The following is a 25,642-nucleotide window of genomic DNA, read 5'->3' on the forward strand; positions in this document are numbered from 1 at the left end:
AAGTCACACTTGGAATTAACATTTAAGCTTCACACATTATTGTAGCACATAAAAGAATGTTCGTTACGAGTGCAACACGACCAGAAAGCTCCGCATGTTAACGTCGAATGAAACGGTCATACACCGTAATAAAGCTATTCATTGCTTGTTCGTTCGACATTTTCTCCACCACAAACAAACAAAATCGTTCTGGCACCGTTCACCGTTAGCAGCGTTGTGTCTTTGGCTACAGGGAGGGGAAATAATTCAACCTGAAAATAGCTCCATCGATGTTGCAAAACCACTCACCGCCTCTGCCCTGGTTTGGCTGCATAACCTCAAGCTCTTGGCCAGTGCGATTGCCTGCCAATGGGTGTTTCATCCCGATAGTCTTCCCGGTCTTTCCGCCCGAAGACGATCTATTGACACTCGGCCGTGGTGACGATGGTCAGTGTCGGGTTTTCCTTGTTTCCATCAGGCGAACTGCAAGAATTGAGCAAAAGCATCTATCGAAGTTCGTAGTCTCGACGTCCAGTGAACAAATGGGTCGCTCGGGACTACCGGTCCACTGGAGCAGGTAGTGGCGCCAACTGAAAACCAGCAAAAGGATGCTACTTATTTGCCTTTGGTCAGCCAGTAGCAAGAGCAGAAAGGATACCGCAATCTGTAATCATCCCATTCCTTGTGGCACTTGCCATGATTTCCTTTCGTCCCGGGCTGCTCGGTGAAAACCACGGCTGCAACGCTTGCCTGTAATTGTGTTATGCGACAGATTACGCTCCATTGTGTTTCTCCCAAGTTGTGGTTGTTGCAGGAATCGATACTAACCGAATGATTTCTCTTTTCTATTTACAGGTACGCTGTTGGAACGCCCCACTGGCACAAAACCACGTCGAGTATTGCAATTTAATTAGACCACTTGATCGGTACGGCATGCCTTTGCGACCGACGTGACAAAGCGAAGCCAATGTACCCAATGCCCTTCGAGGCATTTTGGTTTTAGTGGTCCAGGTATATGCACAATAAGCGCCGAAGCACGTAACAGCTTGAACTTCTTAACGCACCATCTTCCGGACAGCAATGTAAGCAATAATGAATTTAATTCCTACGCTCAACACAATTTCTTCCTTTAGGTGCAGAACCATCTTGAATTTCGCCTTTAAGTGCTTGTTCTGGGTCGTCTTTCCGCTCCTTGGCGTAGAATGAAAATAGAAACAAAACAAAAAAAAACCATCCTCTTTAAGTCTCCAATCTTGTACAACTCGAAGCGATTCGAGATGGCGATTGTTGGAAATGTACGTCAGAAAGGATTTTGTGCGTTCAACACACCCCCGGGGGCATCGGGTGCTTCCGGACGTTGGCGCTCAATCGACGTAATTAATTAAAAATCTTCAAGACGGCTTTTCTCTACTTGCGACCGGAGGGTGCAAGCACCGAGACGAACGAAGGGAACGGTCATTCTCTGGCAGCGTCTGGTGCCGCATATAAAACGAAAGCAACACTAGATAGGGATTAAGATGGGTACAGTAAGCACTCGAGACAAAAACACTCCGGTAAGGTCAGTGTGAAGCGCAGCAGGAAGAACCGGCGGCAAGCTGTAGAACCGCTGCACTGCACAAAATGAAGAGAACCGTTCACTAGAACCGGCACGATGGGATTATGCTGTCTCTCCGGTTCCACTATCCGGCGGATGATATTGCAATACACTCACTGCAGGCTTTGCACTACCCCAGCACCGGACGCTGAGAGTAATCACTCGGACATCGGGGCCGGGTCCTGTGGACGATTGGACTCTTTCGGCACCTTAAGACATTGATGGCCGAGGGCATGGAAATTGATTTCGGTCCATGCTGGTGCTTTCACCACTGCTGGAGCTTTCTGACTAACGGATGGTGATGATAAAGGGATTAACGTGCCGAGGGCTTTAGATTTCCCAGACTCTGAAGATACTTTGTTTTAAAGGATGCATTCTTGAGTAGTCTGATGATAAAAACCAACACAAAAAAAACTCTCCAAGACGGAAGATCTTGCCGCTTTGTTTAGTGAGTTGGTTGCTTATGGAGCCTCATCGCTGGCTTCATTAGTTGGTACAAAGAGTTCTTTTTTCTTCTTCTGTTTCATTATGAAATGGGTCAATGAAAGTTGAGCTATAAATTACAAGTACAACTATTGTGCACTAGGAAGGACCATTAGTGCTAGTTATGTAGTGCTAAGTATTATTTATCGTTGCAATATGGTGTTGGAATAAGTTTGACTTCCGTTACAATACTATCAGACTTTCGTATCTCATTTATTCTTTTCCCAAAACAGTATACTTGCAGTTGAATTCTGCTTGATTCTACGTGTTTACACATGTCTCACATAAAAAAAATTCTTCAATGTTTGAGTTCTTACGAACCCGTTACAGGAACGTTCACAACAAAAACGCAATTTCAAATGTTGAAAATTGATTATATTCGACATCGTATGATAATTTTTAAACTATAGTACATTTAACCTTATTTTCTCATGTACCAAAGCATTAAAGTGATGTGAAAGCATTAAAGTGAAGTGAAAGTGAAGAGATGTTTGTGTACATCTCACGCTTCTGCAGGATGGTTTCCAGGAATTCCAGACATTCTAACAACTCGTCTTATTTTGTGGCTCTGTTACCTTAAGAGACTTGTCAAGAGACTTGATAGGAAAATCTTTTCATGGCTTTAATTAGTTACAAATTGGATTTGATGTCCGATCCTTTCGTGTAAGATCGTCGTCGCTATCTCATACACCAATGGGCATCCCTTAAACCGCTGATGATTTACTTCTTCAAAGAACAACAAGATATAATCAAATGATTTTTTGTTGATGACTTTTATAGATCTTAGTGGTAAAGATGAAATAATTAAAGCACTGTTCGTTTAGAAATCGGACGCATAATCAATAATTTTACTACTGGTGTTATATGAAACTTTCGATAACTCTTTGTTGATATTAGATCGAACTTTTGAACCTTGCAAAAGTTCTTTATAATTTCTCAAATTTCCTTAAAAGCTCACAAAAATTCTAATTGCTTCGTATTCTGATTCATTATTTATTTAATTCCAAAATCAAGTTCAAATAAGAGGAATCCAAATTTGTGAAACCTGTTTTGTTATGTTTATATTATGTATAATCCCTCTTTAGGAAAAATATAAAAAACGAATTAGTAGAAATTTTAAATTTCAAACCTCTGTAAGAAATTTACTATATTTAGTTTGAATAATGGGGCGGCTCGGTGGTGCATGTGATAAACGGCGCCAGTCCACACGGCCGGACCGGATTCAAATCCCATTCGGACCGTCCCCCCGTAGCAAGGACTGACTATCTGGCTACGTGGTAAAATAAGTCTAGTAAGCCAGAAATGGCCGGCGTGACCTGTAAAGGTCGTTAAAGCCAAGAAGAGAGAGTTTGAATAACAGCAGATAATAGAATTATGTAATAATTCTACCCAAATCAATATCCTTCACATGGCCGCAATTGTGCATTGTTTTATCAAAGGGCATTGTTTTCCAAGAAATTGCACAACAAATAGAATGATAACGAGAACATAATACGGCTTACGCATCAAAACTGTGCCACCCCGGTGGAGGACCTCATTACATACCTCCACCAGTTTGGTTTCGAATGACAGAAGGCTTTCCGTTTCCACTTCACTGGAAGCATTATAAGCTACAATTATTCAACACGAACACGAACCAGGGCGCAATGTGAGAAGCGGACCATGTACCGGTTGTTTAAGCCTTGCCCTCACCGAACCTTGATTACTCGATAATTATTCCACCGGAACACAGCCGCTCGTCCGCTTTCCGGTGCGAAAACAACCTGCTGCTTGTTGGTCTCGTTGCTACTCCTTAGTTTCACTAGCGACCACGGTTTAGAGACAGAACGCCACAAAACGTGTGGTGGTGATAAAATTTTATGAAAAACGAAAATCATAATTAATCGACATCGTTACCATTCCGGGCCGGCTCGAACGATGAACAGCTGCATAGAGTATGTTGAATCGTTTCTTTTTTTTTCAATAGTCGTTCATATGCATGCTACCGAGCGTCGGAAGCATAAGGTACCATTTTCCCTTATACACGCACATTCCCGGTAGGAGACACGCGACTTTCGTCTCTATTCGTCTAGCTGTGAAAGTATTTTCCATTTTCCAGCAGGGGGGAAAAAAACACGATGGAATCAAAGCATAAAAGCGGAGAACCGGTGGATGGTGGCCGTTCCCTAGATTGGAGTACTTTTATTTTATTCACTGAATATTTCCATTCAACCGTTACCCGGTTATAATTGTTGTAATCCCAAGCTTTTCCCCGCATGCTGATAGCAGCAACATTCCACCAGCAGCAACAAGGGAAAACATGTGACAGATAGGGATGGGGGGCCCTTTACTAGCGATGGGACAAGCGCTAGGGCACAATTTTCTGGCGCCAGCATGACACTTCGATGGCGTCATTCGGCAACTCGAAACGTGTAAAAAAGAGCTGAGCAACAAAAAAATATATATTGTACGAAACGGGCAGAAACTTTTACATGCCACCATTTATCGCCCCGCTTTTTCGTGCTTTCCAACGCCCGGAAGTGCTATCACAGTGTGCGGCACGGTGTTGCTTTTTCTTTTTTTCTTTCTTCCATTTCAGGGCGGCAAAAAAATTGTTTTCACATGGGAGGTTTTGGGGAAAAAGAAAATAATTAAAAGACGAGCAAACAGTCTATCTGGCAAGCTCTTACTAGTTCCGGAAAGAGTACAAACTCACACACACACACATAGAAAAGTGGACAAGCTACTGCCAATGGGAAACGCGCTGGAAAACACCTTTGTTAGGTTACAATTATCTTTCGCCACTCGTTATAAAGACGTGTGAGCATAATGGCTCCGTTCCGCTACGTTTTTTTCTATTTCGTTTGAGGACGAAAAGCTTCTCTTTTCACGAGGCAGCAATTGCTTTCGTCCTTCTGCCAATTCAATTCCGTGCGCTAACGGGTGTGTGGTGAACACGTCCTCGGGAGGGCTTTATGGTAAGTGCCAGCCGTTGCAATAATATCGACTTTTGTGAAAGGATTTTTGCCTGTAACGTGCTTTGTTCGGCGTTGGCTTTGCATGCTGCAATTATGCACAAAATGGATTCTTTAATGTGAGCGTAATATTTTTCACGGAGCATATCAGTGGGTGGCAGTTTTTTCTCTTTTGTAAGGTGAGAAAAAGTGTTCCAAATTTGATGGCTGAAGTAACCTTGTTTTAATGATAATTAAGTAAGCCGTTAGAGATATGGTGGAACTTTTATGATATTTCCTTTGTGTTTATTTGAAGAATTGCTCAGAGCTGCAGGGCCGAAAAGCTGTTGATTTTTTTTTTATAAATTTATTTTTATTTTTAAATGACTATATTTCTGTGGGGAAGTTTTTTTTAATTAATATTACAAATGTTACTTACATTTTGTTCCTGATATGTCCATACGAGTAAACAATTCTCTACTACCTAATACGTTAGAGTTGTCATTGAATTCGTTTTCTGATTTTTTCTTTTGTACGTTATAATCTTTTGCTCATTACAATTTTATACTACCCATTCGAGTACGGGTGGAGGATGATGTGTTAGTAAGTTCTAACATATTTCGTTACACATTATACATTTTACAACACTGTTTATCTTCATATGTTTCAAGATTTCGTTTCGATGTACTTTTCTATTAGAACTAATAAAATTTTCATAAACTAAAATGAACTAAATTTTCATAAAGCATAATTGCTTAAAATTTAAATAAAAAGAAAATTTTATTTTCAAGTTTTTAGTAAAATTTATTTCTATATTACATGTTTTTTCTATAATGGTTCTTGTTACAAATTTTTGGTTTGTTTACTTTTGTCTCCTCCTTAAAATAGTTTTATAACAATAGCAATAAAAAGAAACTTTGTTTGAGCTCCAATTAATTTTTAAATTTAGTCAATAAATTATGTTTGGTATAAATATTATTTTGATTGATATATTAGTATCAGTAATACAAATTTAAAATATCTTCGGAAAGATTCTTTCGCTTTTGTGTATTTTACAAACAAAACATGTAATCATTAACCAGTAAAACCATCATAAAATTTTAGCATCACTTTTCGACCAATGTTTCATAAATAAATTATTACATTGAGCTTCCCAAAGGGTACATTCGCTCATACAGCACACATTAAACTGTAGCCAAACAACGAACAGACTGCACAAAGTCGTACAAAGACAAGCACAAAAATAAAGGCGAGTAATTCAATGTAATACTAAAACAGCCATAATTTAAACCATGCCATTGAATTGTAAGGATTCTCACCGAAAATTCCCCCCTTTGGGAGGACGCAAATTTCTAATCGCTTGAGCTAAATCCTTTAATGCTTGCCGGTTTTTTCGGGGTACCCGTACCCCGTGCCTTCCACACGCAGACACACTCCTGCGATGCGCCGACCGCATAATTTAGTGCGATCTTTTATGGTATTGTAAGAAAATTTACAGCTTTATTATGAGCGCCCGGTAGCTGGTGTTACGCTTTACGGTAGATTTGTGGAGAAGTTTTATGGACTTTACCCTGTACCGTAGCATTCGTATGCGGCCCGACAGAGATGGGAGATGAATTGCAAAATGGTCCACCGAGTTATGTCTCCTGGTTGGGGATTCCTCAAGGATGGCGAAGTTGTTTAAACAAACGACAACCAATCAGCGGTAAACCACGTGTGCTACAGACACTTGCACATGTGCACAATCGGGTGAACACTAAAGGGTGATAAAACAAAAAAATACAACAAAATACTACTACCATGGGGAAGGGATTGTTCATTAATCAAATGGATTTGCTGTTTTCTTTTTGTTTTTCGCCATCTCTCCACCATTGTATGGCGGTTGTTGATTGGTTGTGTGTTTGAATGCATGTTGCTGCTCGCTTCAGTAGCTTGATTCTTGGCAGATGAACTGATAGTTGTGCCGTTGAGAATAACACGAAAAAAAAACTCTCCCATGCAGTTGCATTGAACAACTGCCAGCAAAGCGAAATGGATTAAAGTTAGTGCCCTTTTTGGGTCAATGGTTCTGGACGCTGTGCGTTCCTGTCCGATCGGATTTCAACTGCTAATGTTTTATTCAGTTGAAATGTACTAATTTAATATACGTCATGTATGCGTGTACATGAACAGCATTCTGGAGAATTGATGGAATTTGGGCATTTTTTTATTATTTTTCCGTCATCAATTTAGTTTAGTATTTTTGGTTTATTGTATTTTATTTTTTTTCCTTAACCTTTACTGATTGAGTAGCTTTGTTTCTAACGTAATTGTATTTTTTGTTATGATTATTTTGTTATGTTAATTTAAAATAAAATACCGAACTCATTAATTTTGAGATTTTTGTTTTGTTTTAAGATAATACAATCTCATGTAGTTGATCTTTTTGTATAATTTAATCTAAATTTCTAAATTTTAGTATAGATTGCATTATAATTTAATAAAAAATATTTTTAATACACTTTTCATTTACAAGAATCTTCTTTATTAATGAAAATAATTCAAAGCAAATAACTATCAATCATATTTAATGATTTGTAGTTGATTATTACGGTTTTTGCATATTTAACATTTATTTTCACTTATATGTTTGCTTTGTTTTTTTTTGTACTTAAATATCGTTTTAATATTGTACTTTATTTATTATTATGCTTTATTCGGTTTTTTTTCATGAACTAAGTTTTGATATATAAAGAATGAAAATTTAAAGTTAAATATAAATTAGCCATTTTCCTTCTGTTGCTAACAGTTTCAATCATTAGTGCAATATCTGCTGCGCATCAAAATCAATTCTCCATTACTAAGTCTTTTTCACTTCCATTCCAATAAAATCTCGTCAGTCAAAAACAAAAAAAAAACATTACTTGTCAACGAGCCAAAAACCCAAACCAAACCTGCCCCTTTTTTGTGTCGTGCTGACCAACAAACCAAACACATCTTAAATTCTATCCCTCCGCACCTTATATTGCGTGTCCTAGCTGCTGAGCGCAACCAAAAACAAACCCGAAGAAGAATCTGCAAAGCTGAAAGAAGTAATGAATTTTTAACAAGAACCGACACGGTACCAAATTTAAAGACGGCCGATATTTCGGAATCCAAAAAAACAAACACCTTCCGGGTGACATTGAAGTTGAAGAATAAATATAATTCGACAGCCAGGCAAACAGTAAAGGCACTCGAAAAGGAGAACGAAACAAAGTGCAGAAAAAAAACAAACCAACAAACACGTCTCAAGCTTTTGCCAAGCATTTGAAGTAAACCTCCCGGAACGGACCCGAAACGACACAGGCGACAGTTTCCTAAGGTTGCGTTCAAGCTGTCCTTTTCTTTAATTTTTTTTTGTTTGGCCCCACATTTTTGGTCGCGTCGGAAATGAACGGCGTATCGTGACATCAAAAGAAAAATTTACCACCCAACGGTTTGGCCAGGTTTCATCACCGTGCGTTTGTGTGCGTGGGGAGTGTCTGTGTTGGTTTTTTTTTTTTTGTTCAGTGCGTTTGTGTCTCACTGTTACTTTTCTGTTTTATAATTCCCTAACCCTTGTCACGGGTAAAATGATGATAGGCCATCGATTTTCGGGCTGTCAAAAGATGGTTCTGAATAGTGCAGCGTCAACAAAATAAAAATTCGCCCAACGAAGAAAAAAAAACACCCAGAAAAAAGGACATTCGCACGCCTCCCGCAGCTGGACTTTCGTTCGTGTTTCGACGTTTTGTCCCATGATGATGAAAATGATGAGTAAAATGAATAAAAGGCTTTTGGGGCAACCCGAAATATTCCCATTCACAGGCGACACAGGATCAAAGCAATGATCGGGGAAATTGAAGGACCTTTCGGGTTGGCTATGGTTTAACTTTTTTTTTACGTTGGACACAGTTTGGTTGATTGCTTTCTATTAGGCTTTTAACGTTCGTCCGTATTTTGATTGGTGCATTTAATGTATTTAAACATGTTGTAACTTCCCCTTGTTTAAGTACCATTTTACTACATCAAACGTTTCTAATGGTAACAAATTAAAATCAAGAAAAAAAGGATTTCAATGCTATTTGGAATATTTTTTTAAATATTCATCATTCACTAGGAATCCATGTGATGGCAGAAAAATCACTTGGAAAAGGTTTAAGAAATGGTTGACATCTTTTGCTGCTCTTCAGCTACTTCAATATTCAAATTATTCTCTGCGGGCGTTTTACTATTCCCTGCAAATCCTTTCGTGGATCAACTGCCACACCAACGTATCACGAAGCATATCCCCCCTACCCAGGGTCAATCTGTGGCTCAATGCCCCCTTCCCTCCTGCTCTACGACCATAAAGCACAAAAGTGCCTTTTATATCGACCGCAGCAAAAACCCCCAACAAGCAAAATCTTTCCAGCTACCAATTTTCCACATGGTATCATTCCCTTTTTAGCACAACGTCCGTACCATCCCTGCCAAATACCGGCGAACGTTGGCAAAACCATTTCGCTCGGGTGGGTGGATATAATTCGGCCACCAATCCAACGGCTCCGGTTTGGTACTGCACGGCTTCGCTTGAATGATTCATTTCCATAGAATCGAATTTTCACTTAAAAAAGGAACGACCGATAAAAAGAGAGCGAATCGAAATGGGAAGCAGCATTGACACCAGTCGGTCCGATTTTGTTGAATTGCAAACGTGAGTTTGGTTTTGGGCGAAAGAAATGGTTAGCAGCAACAAAAAAAAGTGATAGAAAAGAGCAATAGCATTGATACGATAAAGCACCAGAACGAGGGGCAAGTGAATCGACATTTCTCGGATAAGAGGTTTTTATCCCGAACAGCTGACCGTGTTACGATCTGCCGCTTGGAAGGATTTTCGAGTGAACCAAAAATCAGCAGGTCAGTCGATGCAATGCTGTCGGGGTGCATTATAGCCCCAGCCAGTGGCTAGAAAGCAGATAAGGTCAGTCTGCTGCACGTAGCATTTGGCATTTGTTCGAAGCACCGGCTGGAAGATATGCCGTGGGAGTATCAAATGCAAACGGAAACCTTGATAAGAGGTTTAATTTAGATGACGTGACCAATCCAATATTCGTGAAGAAGTGTATGGTCAAAGGAGGGATTCCATTTTCGGAATGGTTTGGTGTGCAAACAACCAGAAGAAGGTTACGAGCGCAGCGACACTTTTGACTTCACTTTTCACCCAAGTGCACCGTGCTGTGGTATGGAATGGAATGGAAATTAAACCACATAATGGAAAAGTCTAGGTGTCAAAGATTACTCCAAACATAGCATTAATCACATGGCTTTTGGAATTCAGATTGTCACATGATTGTATGTAATTCATCACTTTTGATATTAAAGTTGTGATTAAAAATCATTCTAAAAAAGCTGAAAGTTGTGATAATTTGAATTTGCTTAGAATAAATTTAGAACAATGGATATTTTCCTTTTCCTATTCCTTTTCCTTTTCCTATCTTTGTATTCTTAATTTATATTTTTTAATCGTTGTTCCTTCAAATATGCTTCGTTTTTAACATTTTAACAGTCATATTTTTTTGTCTTCATAAATTTTTAACATGTCTTTTAATCAATCTGTTTTTATTTATATTTAAAAACGTAATGGCATTATAGGAACTTTATAGTACTGAACTGTACAATTATTTTAAAATTGTATAGTTTTTTTTGTTTCAATTGACCTTTTGAAAAATTTCTCACAATTATATCGAAGATGTTTTAATTTACAATCAATTTTTAAAATTTGTTGAAAATATGCTGATTACTTATCTAAAAATGACATGCCTATAAACGTTTTCAGAAACCAAATCACCTTAGCAAAAGATTGCATAAAATAGAATAGAAAAAAACCTCGATTGAAATCATCGGAATTATGTTGATAATATTTATCATGCGGATTAAAATAACGGTCGCATCAATCGCGCAAAGCTTCCCAGTAAAGCTTTCAGTCAAACGAAAGTAGAGGTTGCCCCCAACCTCGTACGCTTTGTAAAACGCCAAAGTCCGATATAAAATGCTAACAGCCATATAAAAAAGATGATAGAAAAAGGGAAGGGCAAGCGTTCTCACGAGCACCCCAAAAAGGCAACAGCTGGAACTGAAGGAAATAAAAAAAAACACACACACATACACATGGTATTTTCTCTAAATACGAACCACCCCTCCACCCCAAATCCAACGACAAAGAGCTGGACGAAATCTATAAAATGAGAAAGGAAAAATAAATCCTACCATCTCGCCTGCGTCCTCTTGCCCAACCATCGCCCAGCCATGTGCAATGCGAAGTTTTATCTCGATTGCCATAATATTCGGCAGATAAATAAAAGGGAAAAATGTTAAATCATCGAAATTGCAGTTATTGCGGACGATAAAAACGCGCTTGTCCCGCTGTAGCTGTTTTACGGGGAAAATTCGGAAAAAGAATGAAAAAAAGAAAGGGAGCACACTATGTTATAGAACACCCAGAAACACGTGTGGTTCGGATCCTTTTTCTCTTTGTCGAACTGTGTGCACGAGACAACGATCAACGTTGGGATGGGCACAAAGGCACAACACACAGTACACGGAGATGGATGCATTAGACATTAGAAGTGCATGATGAGAGGGAGAAAGAGAGAAGGTTCCCGATTATGTGCCTTTTTTGTCTCTTTTCTTTTGATTATATTTTGGGAACGGATGTGGACGATTTTCTCCACCATAAAATTGTGCACCGAAAGGAGACCGAGGCCTGCATTTTGGGCAGAAGCGTAAGCTCCAATTCTCGACGCCGCTAAGGTCAGAAAGTGCAACCGACTGCAGTATAAAATGGTGGCATGTGGCCATGTCTACGTGTGTGCCCAACTTGGCACGTGTGTGTGTGTGCGTTGTACGTGTGCTTCGTAAGCTTTTGTGTGCACGTGCTGGTATTTGGTACGAAGACAACTTCAATAAAAAGCCATAATTTTTGCCTCAAACTCTTCGCTTTCATGTTGGTGTGTGGCCTGATGCGCTTTGTATGTGTGCCAACAACGGTTTTGCAGCCGTTTTGCAGCATCCACTATCATTTGCAGCCAGCGTCCGCCATTCGTTTTGGAAGTTTAATGGTTGCATTCGGCACGCAAACGTGTGGAACAGTACAAGTTGGGTGGTGCATCGATGCATTTGCCACAATGCCAAGTAAAGCGTTGAGGCGGGTGTAAAAACAGGGAGCCTAGAAGTTCCTCGTGATGATCGTCATGATGAGATACGGTAACGTAAATGATAAAAGGGTGTTGAGTGATTGTGTTGCAAGCGTAGTGTAAGAGTTAAAAGTATACGAACTTTGTTATCGGTGGATGAGAAGCGGGCGGTTTATTTTTTCCTCTCCATTTTGTTTGCTAAAAGGCAGATTATGGGTTTATATTAGACAAACAAAAAATGTTTTGTGCAAATTAAATTATTATCAAAGGAAAAATAACACTGCGGCTTGGAGCACAAGACTCTTTAGATATTAATAAAACCACTTCATACTCCTGTTTGCTCTTATTTTCAATTAGTAGACAAATGTATCATCAGTAGTTCGTAGATGATGTTCGTGAACCCTGGTTGAAAAAAATTAAGCTTCTTTTATTATCGTTTGTTATCATCATCCTGAATAATCGACGGACGGATAAACCGCGTATCTTAAAAAAATAATACAATAAATAAACATTTTATAAGCTTCACGACCTCTAAGGTCATGTGGGAAAATTCTAACCTACTAAACTTTTTTTACGTTCTTACAAAGGCGGGAATGTCCTCATCTCACCACTCACTACCCAATTGGTTTTTCGTAGAAATCGATCTACGTTAAACTGGTTCGATGTTTGACGGATAATCGACATTTTACATTTTGGAACATTATTGTGTTAGTAAATTAAACAAAAGCCAAATATGTTTATATAAAAGCTATAGTTTAATCAAATATTTGACACCTTTTTTATCGAATTTCGCTTCCACTATTTTATAAAGATTTTTTTGTTGTTTCATAATATTAAATTAAAAAGTTTCAATCATGTGCTTTTCAAAGCAACCAACCTAGTACCAAAACATCTTACCGTTTTGCATTAATGAATACCAGCTCAGTTCGCCAAATCTTGCCCTCGCTGCCCTCGCTTGCATTTATTTTGCGCATTTCGTTACGCACGAACAACCACGTTATCCTCCTTAACAAAAAAAAGACTTGCCTCCTTTCCCAACACCTTGAATTTTATTCCTCACTTTGACCTTGACATCGTGTCCGAGGATTACGGCATTAGTTACCGCCGTCCGCCTACAAAATACCTTCACGAAACAATCGTGCATCAATTATTGATGGAAGTGAAAACCAGCTTACCAGTCACCGTGTACACCGAAACCGGCGAAAGCACGGAACAACTCAACGGTAGTGAAAACACATTTAGTGCCTTCGCCACGTCGTCCGCCCATCTTAGCCGAAGTGGGACGAATAAGCGAATGAATAAATAAACCATTCCGTCGAGAATTTCGGTAGCGCCCGTTGCCTGTCGCTGCTGTACCTGGCCAAACGGTGGCCAAATATTTTAAACTACTTCGCTCGACTCGGTGCTCCAGTGGACCATCGCCAAAGACGATTATGTAGCGTTCTGGGCTCTTCATCTGCTTCACTGTCTGCTGAGCAGCGAATGTAACGAGCGACGATGAGGTGCCTGTTAAGAAGGGCTGGCTTACCTTGTTTGAAGCAGAGCAGCACCAGCACCAGCATGGCACGAGGTGACTTTCCATCGCAAGGAATATTATTTCTGTATTTTGTGTTGTGCTTCAGGTTCCCTTGTGCGACTTACTTACTCACCTGCACCGAAGCTAAATCCCAAATCATGCTCACTTTTATTTCACTTTAACATTCATTCCCAGGTCGTTGGAAGTTTGCGGATGCTTTCGCCACGAGCACGGCAAAAAAGGGGTTGTGGGAGAAACAACCAATGAAGAAAGGGGTGTGCGCCATAAAATTTGTTAGTTTAAAGGCTTTTTGGCAGTGAACCAGAAGCGTTTATGCATTTATGCATGCAGCCAGTTTAATGGAAACCTGCAGCGTAACGAGTCAAGCCAGTAAGCAAGTGTGGCTGGTAGGAACGGGGAAAAAAGAGAACAAACTAGCAGCCAACGAACCGTATCTACGGTGAATGTTTTCCGAAGCTTTTTTGTTGTTGTTGGTTCGTTTCGGATTTTTTTTTTCATCCGTCTCTGTCCCATTTTCCGGCACAGCAACTGTACCAACTTCCGGCACCGGGTGTACCGGTAGAAATTTTTTCCCCAAAAACCCATACAGACTGTTTATCATAACTACTTCATTGTAGCACCATGACAAACTATCCTGCCAGTAAGCTTCACAGACGGTGGAAAGAAAAACAAATGCCGGGAAAAATCCGCACACATACACAGCCAGCTACAAAAACTGGTCGTGTGTTTGGCGAAATGTGCAATGCAACAGCAACTGCTAACAGAAAATGGACGTTGTTTTTGTTTTTTGCTGCTTCTCATGTTGTTTAGGAGTTAAAAATATGGAGTGAAAAATCCGAAAGTCTTTCAGCGGGTGGCTGTTATGCTGTTGATTTTTTAAATTATTATACTTTGGCAGCTGCAGCAGCAACAACTCTGCTGGCGTGAATGATATGATGGTGCTTATCCACTTTCCAGAATAAGGGACAGGTTGATGCTACTTTTTTGCCATTTTGGAAAATTTTGTTTTTCACTCAGCATGGCTGCAGGGCGTGTGTTTGATTGCTGTCTGGAGGGTGTTTGCTGTTTGTGTTTGAAATGTTCGAAAACTTGTTTTGAAAGACACTTTGGATTTAATACTAAATTTACTGGAATTGTTTAATTAGTTTGATTAGTTTTATTTGAACATTCTGCAAATATGTTTTTTCACGCAATTTTCATAAAATATCAGATAAAAATGATTGAATAGTATAAATTTCTCATGAAGCAAAGTTAAATGTGTTACATTGCAAAACGGATACAGATGTTTGAAAGAGGCAAGTTTTGGTTAAATCGAAATGTTTTTTTACTTCGAGAAATTGCAACGACACCCTGCTGGACCTCCAATGCACCATCTGGCAGATACCTACGCAAAAATTCTCCTTTTAGGCTTCAAAATAATTCAATTTCTCCGTTTCTCCGTTTGAAGTTTGACCATAAAAGTTTTAATGATCACATCTGAGAACCATAAAGAGCATTGATGGTCTTTGGCAAATCATTTATGTTCAACCAATCCATCTCCTCCAGTGCTTTCTTGTCATGATTATAGATACCAGGTGTAGTCCAACAGATTAATCAACAACTGCTGGAAAACATTTTGACACTATATCCTAAATCTTCACAATTTCTGAAGAACAGGACATAGTACTTTTCATGGATTGTCAATCATTGAAGAACCTTCGTTGAGGATGTTGTTACAGTAGTCTATGTTTATCTTTCAAGTGATGTACTTAGATTACATAGCCTCACACCTGTTGTGGCGCTTCTGTTTCTCGTAAGTGTTGTCATCACCATGGATAAGTTTCTCATTATATCCTCATGGCCGCATTTCGTGGGAAAGAAATATTTCATCTGCACCAACAGTTCCGATTTCCTGCAGTTCAAATGAAATGTTGCCAGGCTCAAATATTCGCATAACAATTCTCAATAATGTCCAAGTAGGGATACACCATTCGAAATCATTTGCTCCGACTTCCAGGAAAATTTATCTCGATCTTCATTTGGAGATACTTCAGATAATATAATCGCCATTATTCCTAAATCCAGTACAGACGAAGTGCTTCAAGAGGTTTCGGTAATGAGCGCTACGAAATTACTAATAAAGTAATTAAATGTTGTTTGTTCGCTATAGGATAGCTATACGAGAAAAAGCGTAATTGAATAAGCTGGCAAAAGGAAGCTTATGTATTTTTTATTATTTTACGAAGGAATGGCTGTCCTTATTTTCTAGAAGGCAAATAATTCTTATGAAAAATCACCTATATCAAACAATTTTTTTATGCATAGGCTATTATGAAACAAAATTGCCTTCACCTGCAAAATACAATTGTCACTCAATTAACAAGGACATTAAAGAGTGCAAATCATATCATCAGCACCATCCCCACACGAGCATATTTGTATTTTCCCTCACCTTACTGAAGGCACTCCCTCTCCCAGCGCAACACATTCCATCTAAACACTTTTTTCACCCCTGTGAATACCATTATTCGATTAAATGCTACCACTATAATGGCAGCTATCGTTTCGGGTTTTCCGTTCACTTGCGAAATGGAATTCTGATCTACCGTATATATATATATATATTTTTTTTTACCTCCTTTATATTCTTTCTCTCCATTTTTACTTCGTATTGCATCGAAAAGGAGAGGGAAAAAATCAAGCAAATAGTTGCAGATGAATTCCATATTCCCAGCACGTCTACCCAGTGCCAGCAGTTGCCTCAGCAAACATTCCAACCCTTGGACCGGGGTGACATTGACTTACTTTTTTGCAAATACTACTTCTTCGGTGGCAGTAGAAAGGCATGGTAGAAAAAATCCCTGCTATCCCATAATCCCTTTTGCGGCAGTCGATTATCTCAGGGACATCGATAAAGTAAATTATAGTACAACCAGTTCATGACCAACGTACTAATAATGCTCTGTTGGAAGCTTCAGGCGTACTTGAACAATTTTCTACCCAAGCTTCCAGGATGCTTTGTATTTCTTTTGTAGTGAAGCAAGAAAAAACACACATCTCCACTATCTCGTTGCTGCGTGTTAAAAGATCCCCGGTACGATAAAGCATGTGATGATCAAAAGTGTTTTAACCGCATAAAGCCATTATGTTGTGCTCGGTTTTTTCCCCTTGCTGTTTTTAAAAAAGTGCTCTCAAAATGAGGATTTGGGGACACTGTTTAAGGCCAAAAAAACTTACTAACCAGTAAGTAAAGGTGCCGAGATGCCACATGGGAAATGGGGTGTCTACCAGCTAGTTCCCATCCCGGTTGAGTTGTGTGCTATCAACCAATTACCATACCCCAGTGGCAGTTGTGACTGGTGGTTCGCTCATAAATCCAAAAACTAGGAAAACCAATTTAGTCGAAAAAGCATAATTCATCGTATGTAGCAGCATTTATTTTTGAACATAAAATTCATTTTCCCGGAAAGGTGGAAAGCGGCATCGTGGTAAGGTATGACAGTGCGGCGTTGGGAAATGGAAAAGCTTCCAGCACCCCATGTTGGCTTCCAAAGGTTGGAAGAAAGCTCATCCAGTGTGTGCTTCACCAAAACTTCACCGTATATAAACTTTTAGCATGGGACTGCAATTCGCAACGTTCGGACAGTTTGGTGGGGATGCTTAGGGCATCTAATTGGAGGAACCGAAACGTGGTAGTTTAAAATGGAGATCGAACCAGGGTATTTCCTGGAAGCTTGTAGTGCCGGTCGTCAAAACCCTCCCTGCAGGAAACCTAAACTGTAGTGCTAAAGAGCAAAAGAAAAGAAGAAAAAGAGAGAGTCAGACAGCGAATAATATATTGGCGAACAGCAAATGGACCGATGAGCCCGGCTGAGTGCTTAATGAGTGTAGCATTTGGTCAGCAGTTGGATGTGGTCCCAGTTTTTTTTTTCTGTTCTGCTTTTTTTCTTCTCACACTCTCCCTTATGAGCCTCGAGCTGTATCAAAACACGAACTGGAGCAGTATTTCTAACGGCTGACCACAAAGACCCTTTTTGCATTTTGGAGCATGTTTTAGCATGCGGAAAGGTTCAAAACACTGGTGAGGTTTCTGTTCACGGCAGGATTTATGACCATATTATGGATTTATAATAGACCAAAAATTATTTGAATCAGTTTCCACATTTTCGGCTTTTTCATTTGGGGCCCTTCATTTTCCCTCCCGCTTTCCAATCGTTACCCCACCCCATGCAAGCGGGTTGATACGCGGGGGGAAATGAAAATTGTGCATGACTAGGATTTAGATACGAGCATTGTATGGGAGTGTCAGCTTAAGCGGAATCACCTCACAGTTCCATGTTCGACCGGTGTGACATGTTGAAGGATTATGCGAATTTATAGTCGCAGTGGTTTGATTTCGAACCTATCGACCACACTCGGTACACTGGGCTGATGATGGCTGTAGCAAGCTACACACTAGTTGTAGCACTCTATCTCACCATTTCGATCAGGTAACGTAGTAATTGAAATGCAAAATCATTAGCACATCCGTTAATGACCTCTCTGTGTGTGTATGTACGTTTGTGTTCGGTTTCGCATTGCTTTTGTGGATGGCTTAGCAAAACATTGCCTTTGCGTTAATTACAAAAAACCTCATGCTCATCCAACCCACAAAATGGGCGTTTGAGCGTAGATGTAACATTTATCACCCGACCCGGCCTTAGTGTGTGGTACGATAAGGGATCAACCCCGAGTACAGTTTGGATAAGGATTTAGGTGGATGTCTAATATTTATGGATTTGGTATGTGTTTTGAGGCATTACATTTTGTCTTCTTGTTATATGGCCACATATGGGCCATCCTAATGGAATGTAATGAAAGTAAGTAATTGATTTGCAGGCAAGCTTACACATGGTTAAACTTTTTTATGCTCGAAAGTACCCAATTAAAATGTAACTTCTGCAAAACAAACCACTGGAAAGTTTTGTTTTCCTCCCCCAAAAATTCTCGATTTACTTCTGGGATTGAAGAATTCCCGAAGAAAGCGATTAACCACACAAAAACGATATCAAATGGAAAAATAATCCTGCCGATTTGGAACTTTTTTTTTTACTGTTCGCAATCATAAACTGTGTACCGTCCGGTGAGCTATGCCAGACAGAAAACCGACCCGGCACGGGCACATACAGTACTCCCGACAGTTTGTAAGGCACAATAAAATTAAAACTTTTATCATTAAAGTTGAGTTTTTAATTAGCGTACACAGGCGGTCGAAGGTGTTTTGCTGTGCGCAAGTCTTGATGTACACGGGGCGTTCGGAATCAAAACACATCTCCATCCCTGTGCTGTCCATTCCGGGTGGGGGAAGGCGTTCCATAAATCCAGTACCGTAACCGTTCCATATTGCAACAACTCGCCGGGTTTTGCACGATGAGCAAACTTTAATTGGAAAATTTTCGGATTGAGTGACAATTATATCGCTGTCGGGCGAAATTGAGCACGAATTCTGTCTGGTGCTTGCGTCGTCGGGTGGCCATGGACATGGTTCTGGTAGCCATTTCTGCTGCTAGTGTGTTTGTGCTTGATGTTTGATATGGTTTTGTGAGGTATAACTTTTCAAAAACCCTTAGCGCGTACTGGTCATAAGTTGGTTTGATTTATTAATGAATTTTCTAATGCTTCCACGATGCATTCCTTTTTTGCGAGCATGTGTTGTGAGGGAAAAAGTTAGTTAAAAGCATGAATTGTTGATTGTGTCATTTGTTCTGTTTCTTATTTTTGAGATAAATTTTTTTGGAACTGAAACAATTTTCAAGGAACTGAAACAACAAATGAAACAATTTTGATAAACTTTTTTTTTTTTTAATTTATAACTAACTTTAAAATATTGATGAAAACCATTTCGTTCTAAAGGTGAACCGTCTCGCTACGTACAACACACGTGGCAGTTTGATATTAAACTTTCAAAGTTAAACTGATATTTCGAAAAGACACAAAGCATATGGCACAAGGTGAACCCATGCTTGAAACTTCGTTCCATTTGGGCTTTGCTTGCCCCATAAATGAACCTGATGAATGAACGTGTGCCACCTTCGAGTGTTTGGAAATTCCCAACGTGCTCATTTCACTGCTACAAACGGCTCTTTTCTCTTTTCCAGGTGAAAATCATGATGGTCGTAAGAAACGGTTCACCTTTCCCCCTCATTCACAAAGGGGCAATTAATTACGGGTGCCTCTTTGCCGTAGCTTAAGAAAGAAAATTATTTCGAAAATTCGAACCAAACACACACACACACACCACCCGAAATTAAGACCATACTCTGGCGGCAGAGTGCATGCCAAGTTCATGCCTGCAATAAATATGCCCCATACGGTTCGGTTTTATATATAGCCCGGCTTGGTTGTACGATTTCTTTCCCACGTGCACCACGTGGTTTGTTGCGCATTGCACCCAGCGTACACGAAAGCTTGATCGATTGCGGGGTGCTAGCCCGGGTTTTTTGCGTGCCATTCCATGATACCGGATGTCTTTACAACGCTTTTAGGAGGCAACTCAGGCTCAAGTGTTTCGCTGCGATCGGTGCAGTATCGAATGTCGAGCGCCTGTGAATCATGCACCATACGGGCGAGAAATTATTGGTCGATGGAACAGATTGCAAAAGTTTTTACTAGGGGGAAATCAACGATAGTAAAAAAGCAATAGAAGAAAAAGTTTAAACTCCATCTGGCAAAAGAGCTGATAGTAAGTCGGGCAGGTATTTTTTAAAAGTTTTTATGGAATTATTATTCGAAGTAGTGCTTGTGGATAATACCAAAATACATTTTGTGTTGTTTAACATCAACTAGTTAATAGGCCCGGTTACATGGCTATACAACAAATTTACGTAATGCCGAGGTATGTTCTAAGGAATTTTCGTCCAAAAATGTAAAATGTTCTGATGTAATTACGGCTTACGTTGGCGATACTACGCTACTTACAGTGAAATCCAGGCTTACAGACTGAACATGCCAATTTGCTTTGAACATTAGGTGAATTTCATCTGCTACAACCAAAAGGAAAAATAACCTGTGAAACAATTTTTCATCAAATCGAATGATTCCTTACCCTTCACCGCGAGCTCCTAATATCCGATTTGAGAATTATTCGTTCGTTTTGAGGATTTCAAAGTTGGTCAAGGCCAATGTCAGCCCGGCCATCGTGGTTTTTAATTACTTCTTTTCAACCATCTGAAATGTTAAATTTACTATCTTGGCTCCGTCAGAATTTCTTTACAATAGTTCTGCTACAATCGCCGAAATAGAGAAAATCCAAACATTGAAGAGGTTCATGGAAGGCTTAGAAAATTCCGTTTAAGATGCACATCGGGTCTCTCCAGTTTTGGTTTCATGATGTGCCATTGTAAGATCGACCACGGAAAAGAAATATTTTCGGAGCGCATAACATGTATTCCGTTTTCTACAACCATTAAAAATAGTAAAATGTTGAATGAAATGTCTAAGTAAATTCAAAAATTCCTTACCCCTTACCGACAGCAAATCAGATCAGTTTAACGCAGTATATTAATGGATGTTTTCACTGTTTTACAAAACTTGCAGGTTGCCCGGTCCTGGTAATATTATCACCATCTTCACCAGCTATTCCTTTTCTCCTGGATGGCAACACCATTTACTCTTCTTCTTTTTTTAAATTCACTACAATTTGAAGAGGTCTTGGCCAGCCATTGCTAACTTTCCTTGGCTTTATTAACCCGTAGCGAGACAGTCTTTCCTGCGTACGGAGGTTTAGCCCGGAAGGGATTTGATCGCCCGTTCTGTGGTGTACAAATCCGCGCCGCTACCATTCAGCAATTCTCGCTCAGCAATTAAAAATAACAAATCTTCGTTGAATTGCTTCAAACTAATATTCTGCTGTTAAAATGTAGTTAATTTTGCTTTCTTGAACTTTTGCTTATTTTCACTTGGCCAACACACTCTGGAAACCGCACCAATTTTACCATTTGTTAAGCCAGCCTACTAAGGAATATTTAGCATCGTCCTACCGTAAACCATCGTTTTGAGCATTTGATCGTATCGATTAACATTTCGATAAGTCGAAGTAGGTTTAGATTTGTACAACAATCAAAAAACGAAACCAATCCTAGTGATCATGCAGGGTTTGTTGATTGAGCTTTCATATTGGGCAAATTATAGTTTTACAACACTGGCATAGAAAAACCGGTATGCCAACACTGCAGTAACGCTGCGTTACTGCACGAGTAGAATTTGTATATAGATGTGTGATTAGAAGTCATTGAAATCAATAGTCGACTCTCAAAATCTTCATCAATCGTCAAATGTTACGTAGTTTTGATATCTATATATATAAAATTCTCGTGTCGCGGTGTTAGTGTGCAAACTCCTCTTAAACGGCTGAACCGATTTGTATGAAATTTTCGCTGAACGTTCGTTAGGTATGAGAATAGGTTTAGCGCTATAGTTCGTTTCGCTAGGTGGCCTCTGGCCAATATTATGAGTTCTTTTCTGATTTTCATACGGGAGTTATCAAGTAGGCATAGCCATGTTTTCAACACGAATAATGTTGAACACTACTGAAACAAAAGGGTTCTTACAATAAAATCAATCAAAGTTGGTACACAAGACGATTTATTTGTGCAATTTTATTCATTAAAGCGTAAAGTGAGTGATAAATAAATAAAAAGCAAATGTGTGAACAATTAAAAAATACTATTTAGTGATTTGCGGCTCGGTGGTACATGTGGAATCGGTGGCTTCTACGGAAGGACCTGGTGTTAAATCTCAATCGACAAGGAAAGTCAGAAATGCATCTTGAAGTAGCAGAAAAGAAGGAGAGACACAAAAGAAGAAGAAGAAGAAGAAAATTGCTTTGATTGGGAATATCATTTGGATTAAGAATGGCAATAATTTCAGAATTTTCGAATAATCAACGATATTCTCTAATCGACGCTCTAATAATACCACAAGAATCAAGATTGAACTATCAAAATGTTGGCTTTAATTACAAAAGGCATGTTTTAGGGCAAAGCTAGGTTTGCCGGGTAAGCTAGTTTTATATAAATATTTCAAGTGGCACAGAAGAAAGAAAATTTAAAAGATGCTATACAAAACAATTTTATTTAAACTTGTCTTTGCAGTCCAATGCTATCAATTAGAGATGGGAAAGGTAACTCATGAAGGTAAATTAACTCCGAATGATTCACATTAATGAGTAAACTCTTCAACTGATTCTTAATGAGCCGTGGGTGTCAGTAATAATTTTTTTTACGTACTTTTTTATGGTTTTCCTGGTTAGCTAGAACAATTAGGGACGACCTTATTGGAGAGGAACATTGAAAAAAGTAAGAGGAGTTAAGTGACACATCGCCCAAAATGTTATTCCTCAAAGCCAGAAATAATTGGCATTTTTTATACAAAAATTAAGCTATGAATGAAAAAATTCTGCCGTACTTGACTTTATTTTACCACATAGCCGGATACGGGGGCAACAGTCCGGATGAGATTTGAGCCTCAGTCCTGTCGTGTGGAACTGGCGTCGTTTATCACATATAGCACCCCGAGATAAACGAGAGCTAATAATTGTATTTTTTTATGAAAAAAGAGATGATACAGAAAAACCTAACAATTAATTGTAATAAGAACCAATAATTGTCAAATCCTTGAAAACAACTATAAATTCACCAATTTCGGATAAATTTAAAAATTAAACCAAAAAAAACTAAATGATTTGTTTACTGATCACTTTAGTTTATTGTGGATGAAAACAGCTGTTTATAATAGTATTTGCTTGTAGCTTATCTACAACTTCGCCGTGGGGGGGCTTCGTTCACCCTTTTCAGGAAGCACGATTAAGACGCGAATTACCGAACTCCACCGCCGACTTCCACGGTTCATCTACGGACGATTGATCGAAGTAGTACGCGGTTTGTGCATTGCGCTGCCGTATCACGGCCGATAGTTTGTCTGCACTGATAGCGCGTAAACACCAATAGAGTTCATCAGCCACTTGACACCGCTCAAGTTCGTTAGCCGCTACTCCAAATCCGCTGAAATCTCGCACAATCTCCGCAACCTGTGCAAAGAGCAAACGGCCATTGTTTATATGTTAAGAAACGGTTGAGTCTAGCAAATTAGCTGACGTTGAGTTCAGTTGAGTTCGGAAAAAACTTACATTCACCGTACCCTCCTCGGTGATCCAACGGAAACCATGCAGTATACAGTCCACTGCGGTTCGATCGGGACAGTGCCGTTGTTCCTCCTCGGACCAAACAAATCCGTACCGCTTCTCGCAGTAGTCCATAAAGTGTTGTCCGATCTGTTTGACGTGCGGTCCCAGCTGTTTGTACGTGACCAAGATCTTCCGCAAGTCACCATGGAAGATGTCCAGTATGTGTTCCTGATGTACAGCGTAGAATGGTGCGTACTTCGCGAACACGGTCGAACACTCACTGTCGGGCAGTTCGCCCGCTAGCAACCGGTTCGCATCGTCGTAGAGTTGCTGCAGATCGGCAGTGTTGGGATCCTCGTGAAATGCACGCGCCTGCTGCTCGAACCGTTCCGGCACAAATTGACGCCGAACCGGATCGTACAGCCGGAGATCCTCACTGACGCACTTGACGTAACATTGGCTTTCGGGCGATTGATCCGGCTGCCACATGACCCAGCGGATTTTCATCTCAATGCTGGCGGACGAATCGTTCAGGCAGCGCACGTACGCGTACAGCGTTTGCTCCGGAGTTCGCGGCTGCCATTCGGATGTGGCAGCTGTTGCAGACCGTACCAGTGGGCAACCCGCTTCGAGCGGATTCCCACCAACCACGGACGCTAGCAACAGTGCCAAACCGTAGGTAATAACACCATCTAACGCGCACGTCACCATCGTACCGATGCTGTACGGCACTTCGATTGCATCTGATCACTCGAACGGTCTGAAAGAGACTGACAGTAACGACCAACGAACCGACCAATGCAAACCATCCTAATGCTCCCGTGGGATAGCCCCCGCGGGCAGCTTATCGGATCGATCCCCTACTGCACGAACGGTTACGGCGAATAATAACAAGCTGCGTCGCTTTTCGTCCCATTCAATGGAACTACCTTCTTCCCGTGAATGATTAAGTCTAATCTTTGCGTCTGCGAGACGACGAATGGTGGATGCCCTGATTCCTCTGGTATAAATAGCAAAAACCCCTTTTTCTATTGCTTTTGCTATAAAACACGCGCGCTCTCGTCCATTCTCGCTCTCACTCTTTCTCTCCATCTCTTGCTTCAGCTTGAAATACCGTTCCGAAGAACGTTCACGTACCATGTACAATCCACTCCGTGATTGACTGATGCCGGTACGGAAATGCCGGTGCCACGAACAGCGATTGCATCCGTGTCCAGACTTTCTTTTCATTGCTGGGTTCCCTCACCAATCGTTGCCTGGACGTTGCTTGCTGATAAAGACACACAATCTGTTTGTTTTGCTTGCCACAGCTCGTTTCGATGCGGCTCGTGAACAGTCGACTCGATCGTATATGATGATGATTGGGATGCTCGTATTGGGGACCACCGCTGCCTAAGCGGACAAAGTAGACTGCATAAACATATAAATCAATGGCATCACCAGTCCACTAGAGCTCACACACACTTTGTGAACCCAATCGTCAGCAAACGGCATTAAATTTTCAAACCAAACCCCAATTCAACTCGAACGACGAGACGATTCGCTCCGAAAGCTGAGCACAATGCTGCACAGATCAGTCGGTGGGTAATCTGAAAGTGATGCACTTTCGAGCACAAACACGTACGTGGGATTTGAATATTTCTGTGACGTTTGTTTTTGAACGTCGGAGAAAAGCGGCTTGCATAAAATGTCATGCGTACGAAGGTCCAACCCGGGTTCTGCGGTAGCGTCGTTCATCATCAGCAAAGTATATGGTGGACAAATGTGTTTGGAAAATGTGGCATGATGATTGATGAGATG

General features: G+C 40.1%; 3 protein-coding genes across 8 annotated transcripts in view; 1 reads left to right on the forward strand and 2 right to left on the reverse strand.

Annotated features, from left to right (window-relative positions):
* The window catches only part of LOC125772037 (bifunctional heparan sulfate N-deacetylase/N-sulfotransferase), a 670,071-nt gene that overhangs the window by 531,740 nt on the left and 112,689 nt on the right, over positions 1-25,642 (reverse strand). The window lies entirely within an intron of this gene.
* LOC125772065 (zwei Ig domain protein zig-8) overlaps positions 1-25,642 on the forward strand; it is a 235,959-nt gene that overhangs the window by 25,999 nt on the left and 184,318 nt on the right. The gene's annotated exons all lie outside the window — the stretch shown is intronic.
* LOC125772063 (37 kDa salivary gland allergen Aed a 2-like) lies at positions 23,401-24,825 on the reverse strand. Its single transcript, XM_049443398.1, has 2 exons — positions 23,846-24,825; positions 23,401-23,746 (listed from the first exon to the last, which is right to left on the reverse strand). Exons 1-2 carry the CDS (start codon positions 24,551-24,553, stop codon positions 23,510-23,512), a joined length of 945 nt encoding a protein of 314 aa, XP_049299355.1. The 5' UTR covers positions 24,554-24,825; the 3' UTR covers positions 23,401-23,509.

The sequence above is a fragment of the Anopheles funestus genome, chromosome 3RL (genome assembly GCF_943734845.2).
Source record: "Anopheles funestus chromosome 3RL, idAnoFuneDA-416_04, whole genome shotgun sequence".
Lineage (NCBI taxonomy): Eukaryota > Metazoa > Arthropoda > Insecta > Diptera > Culicidae > Anopheles > Anopheles funestus.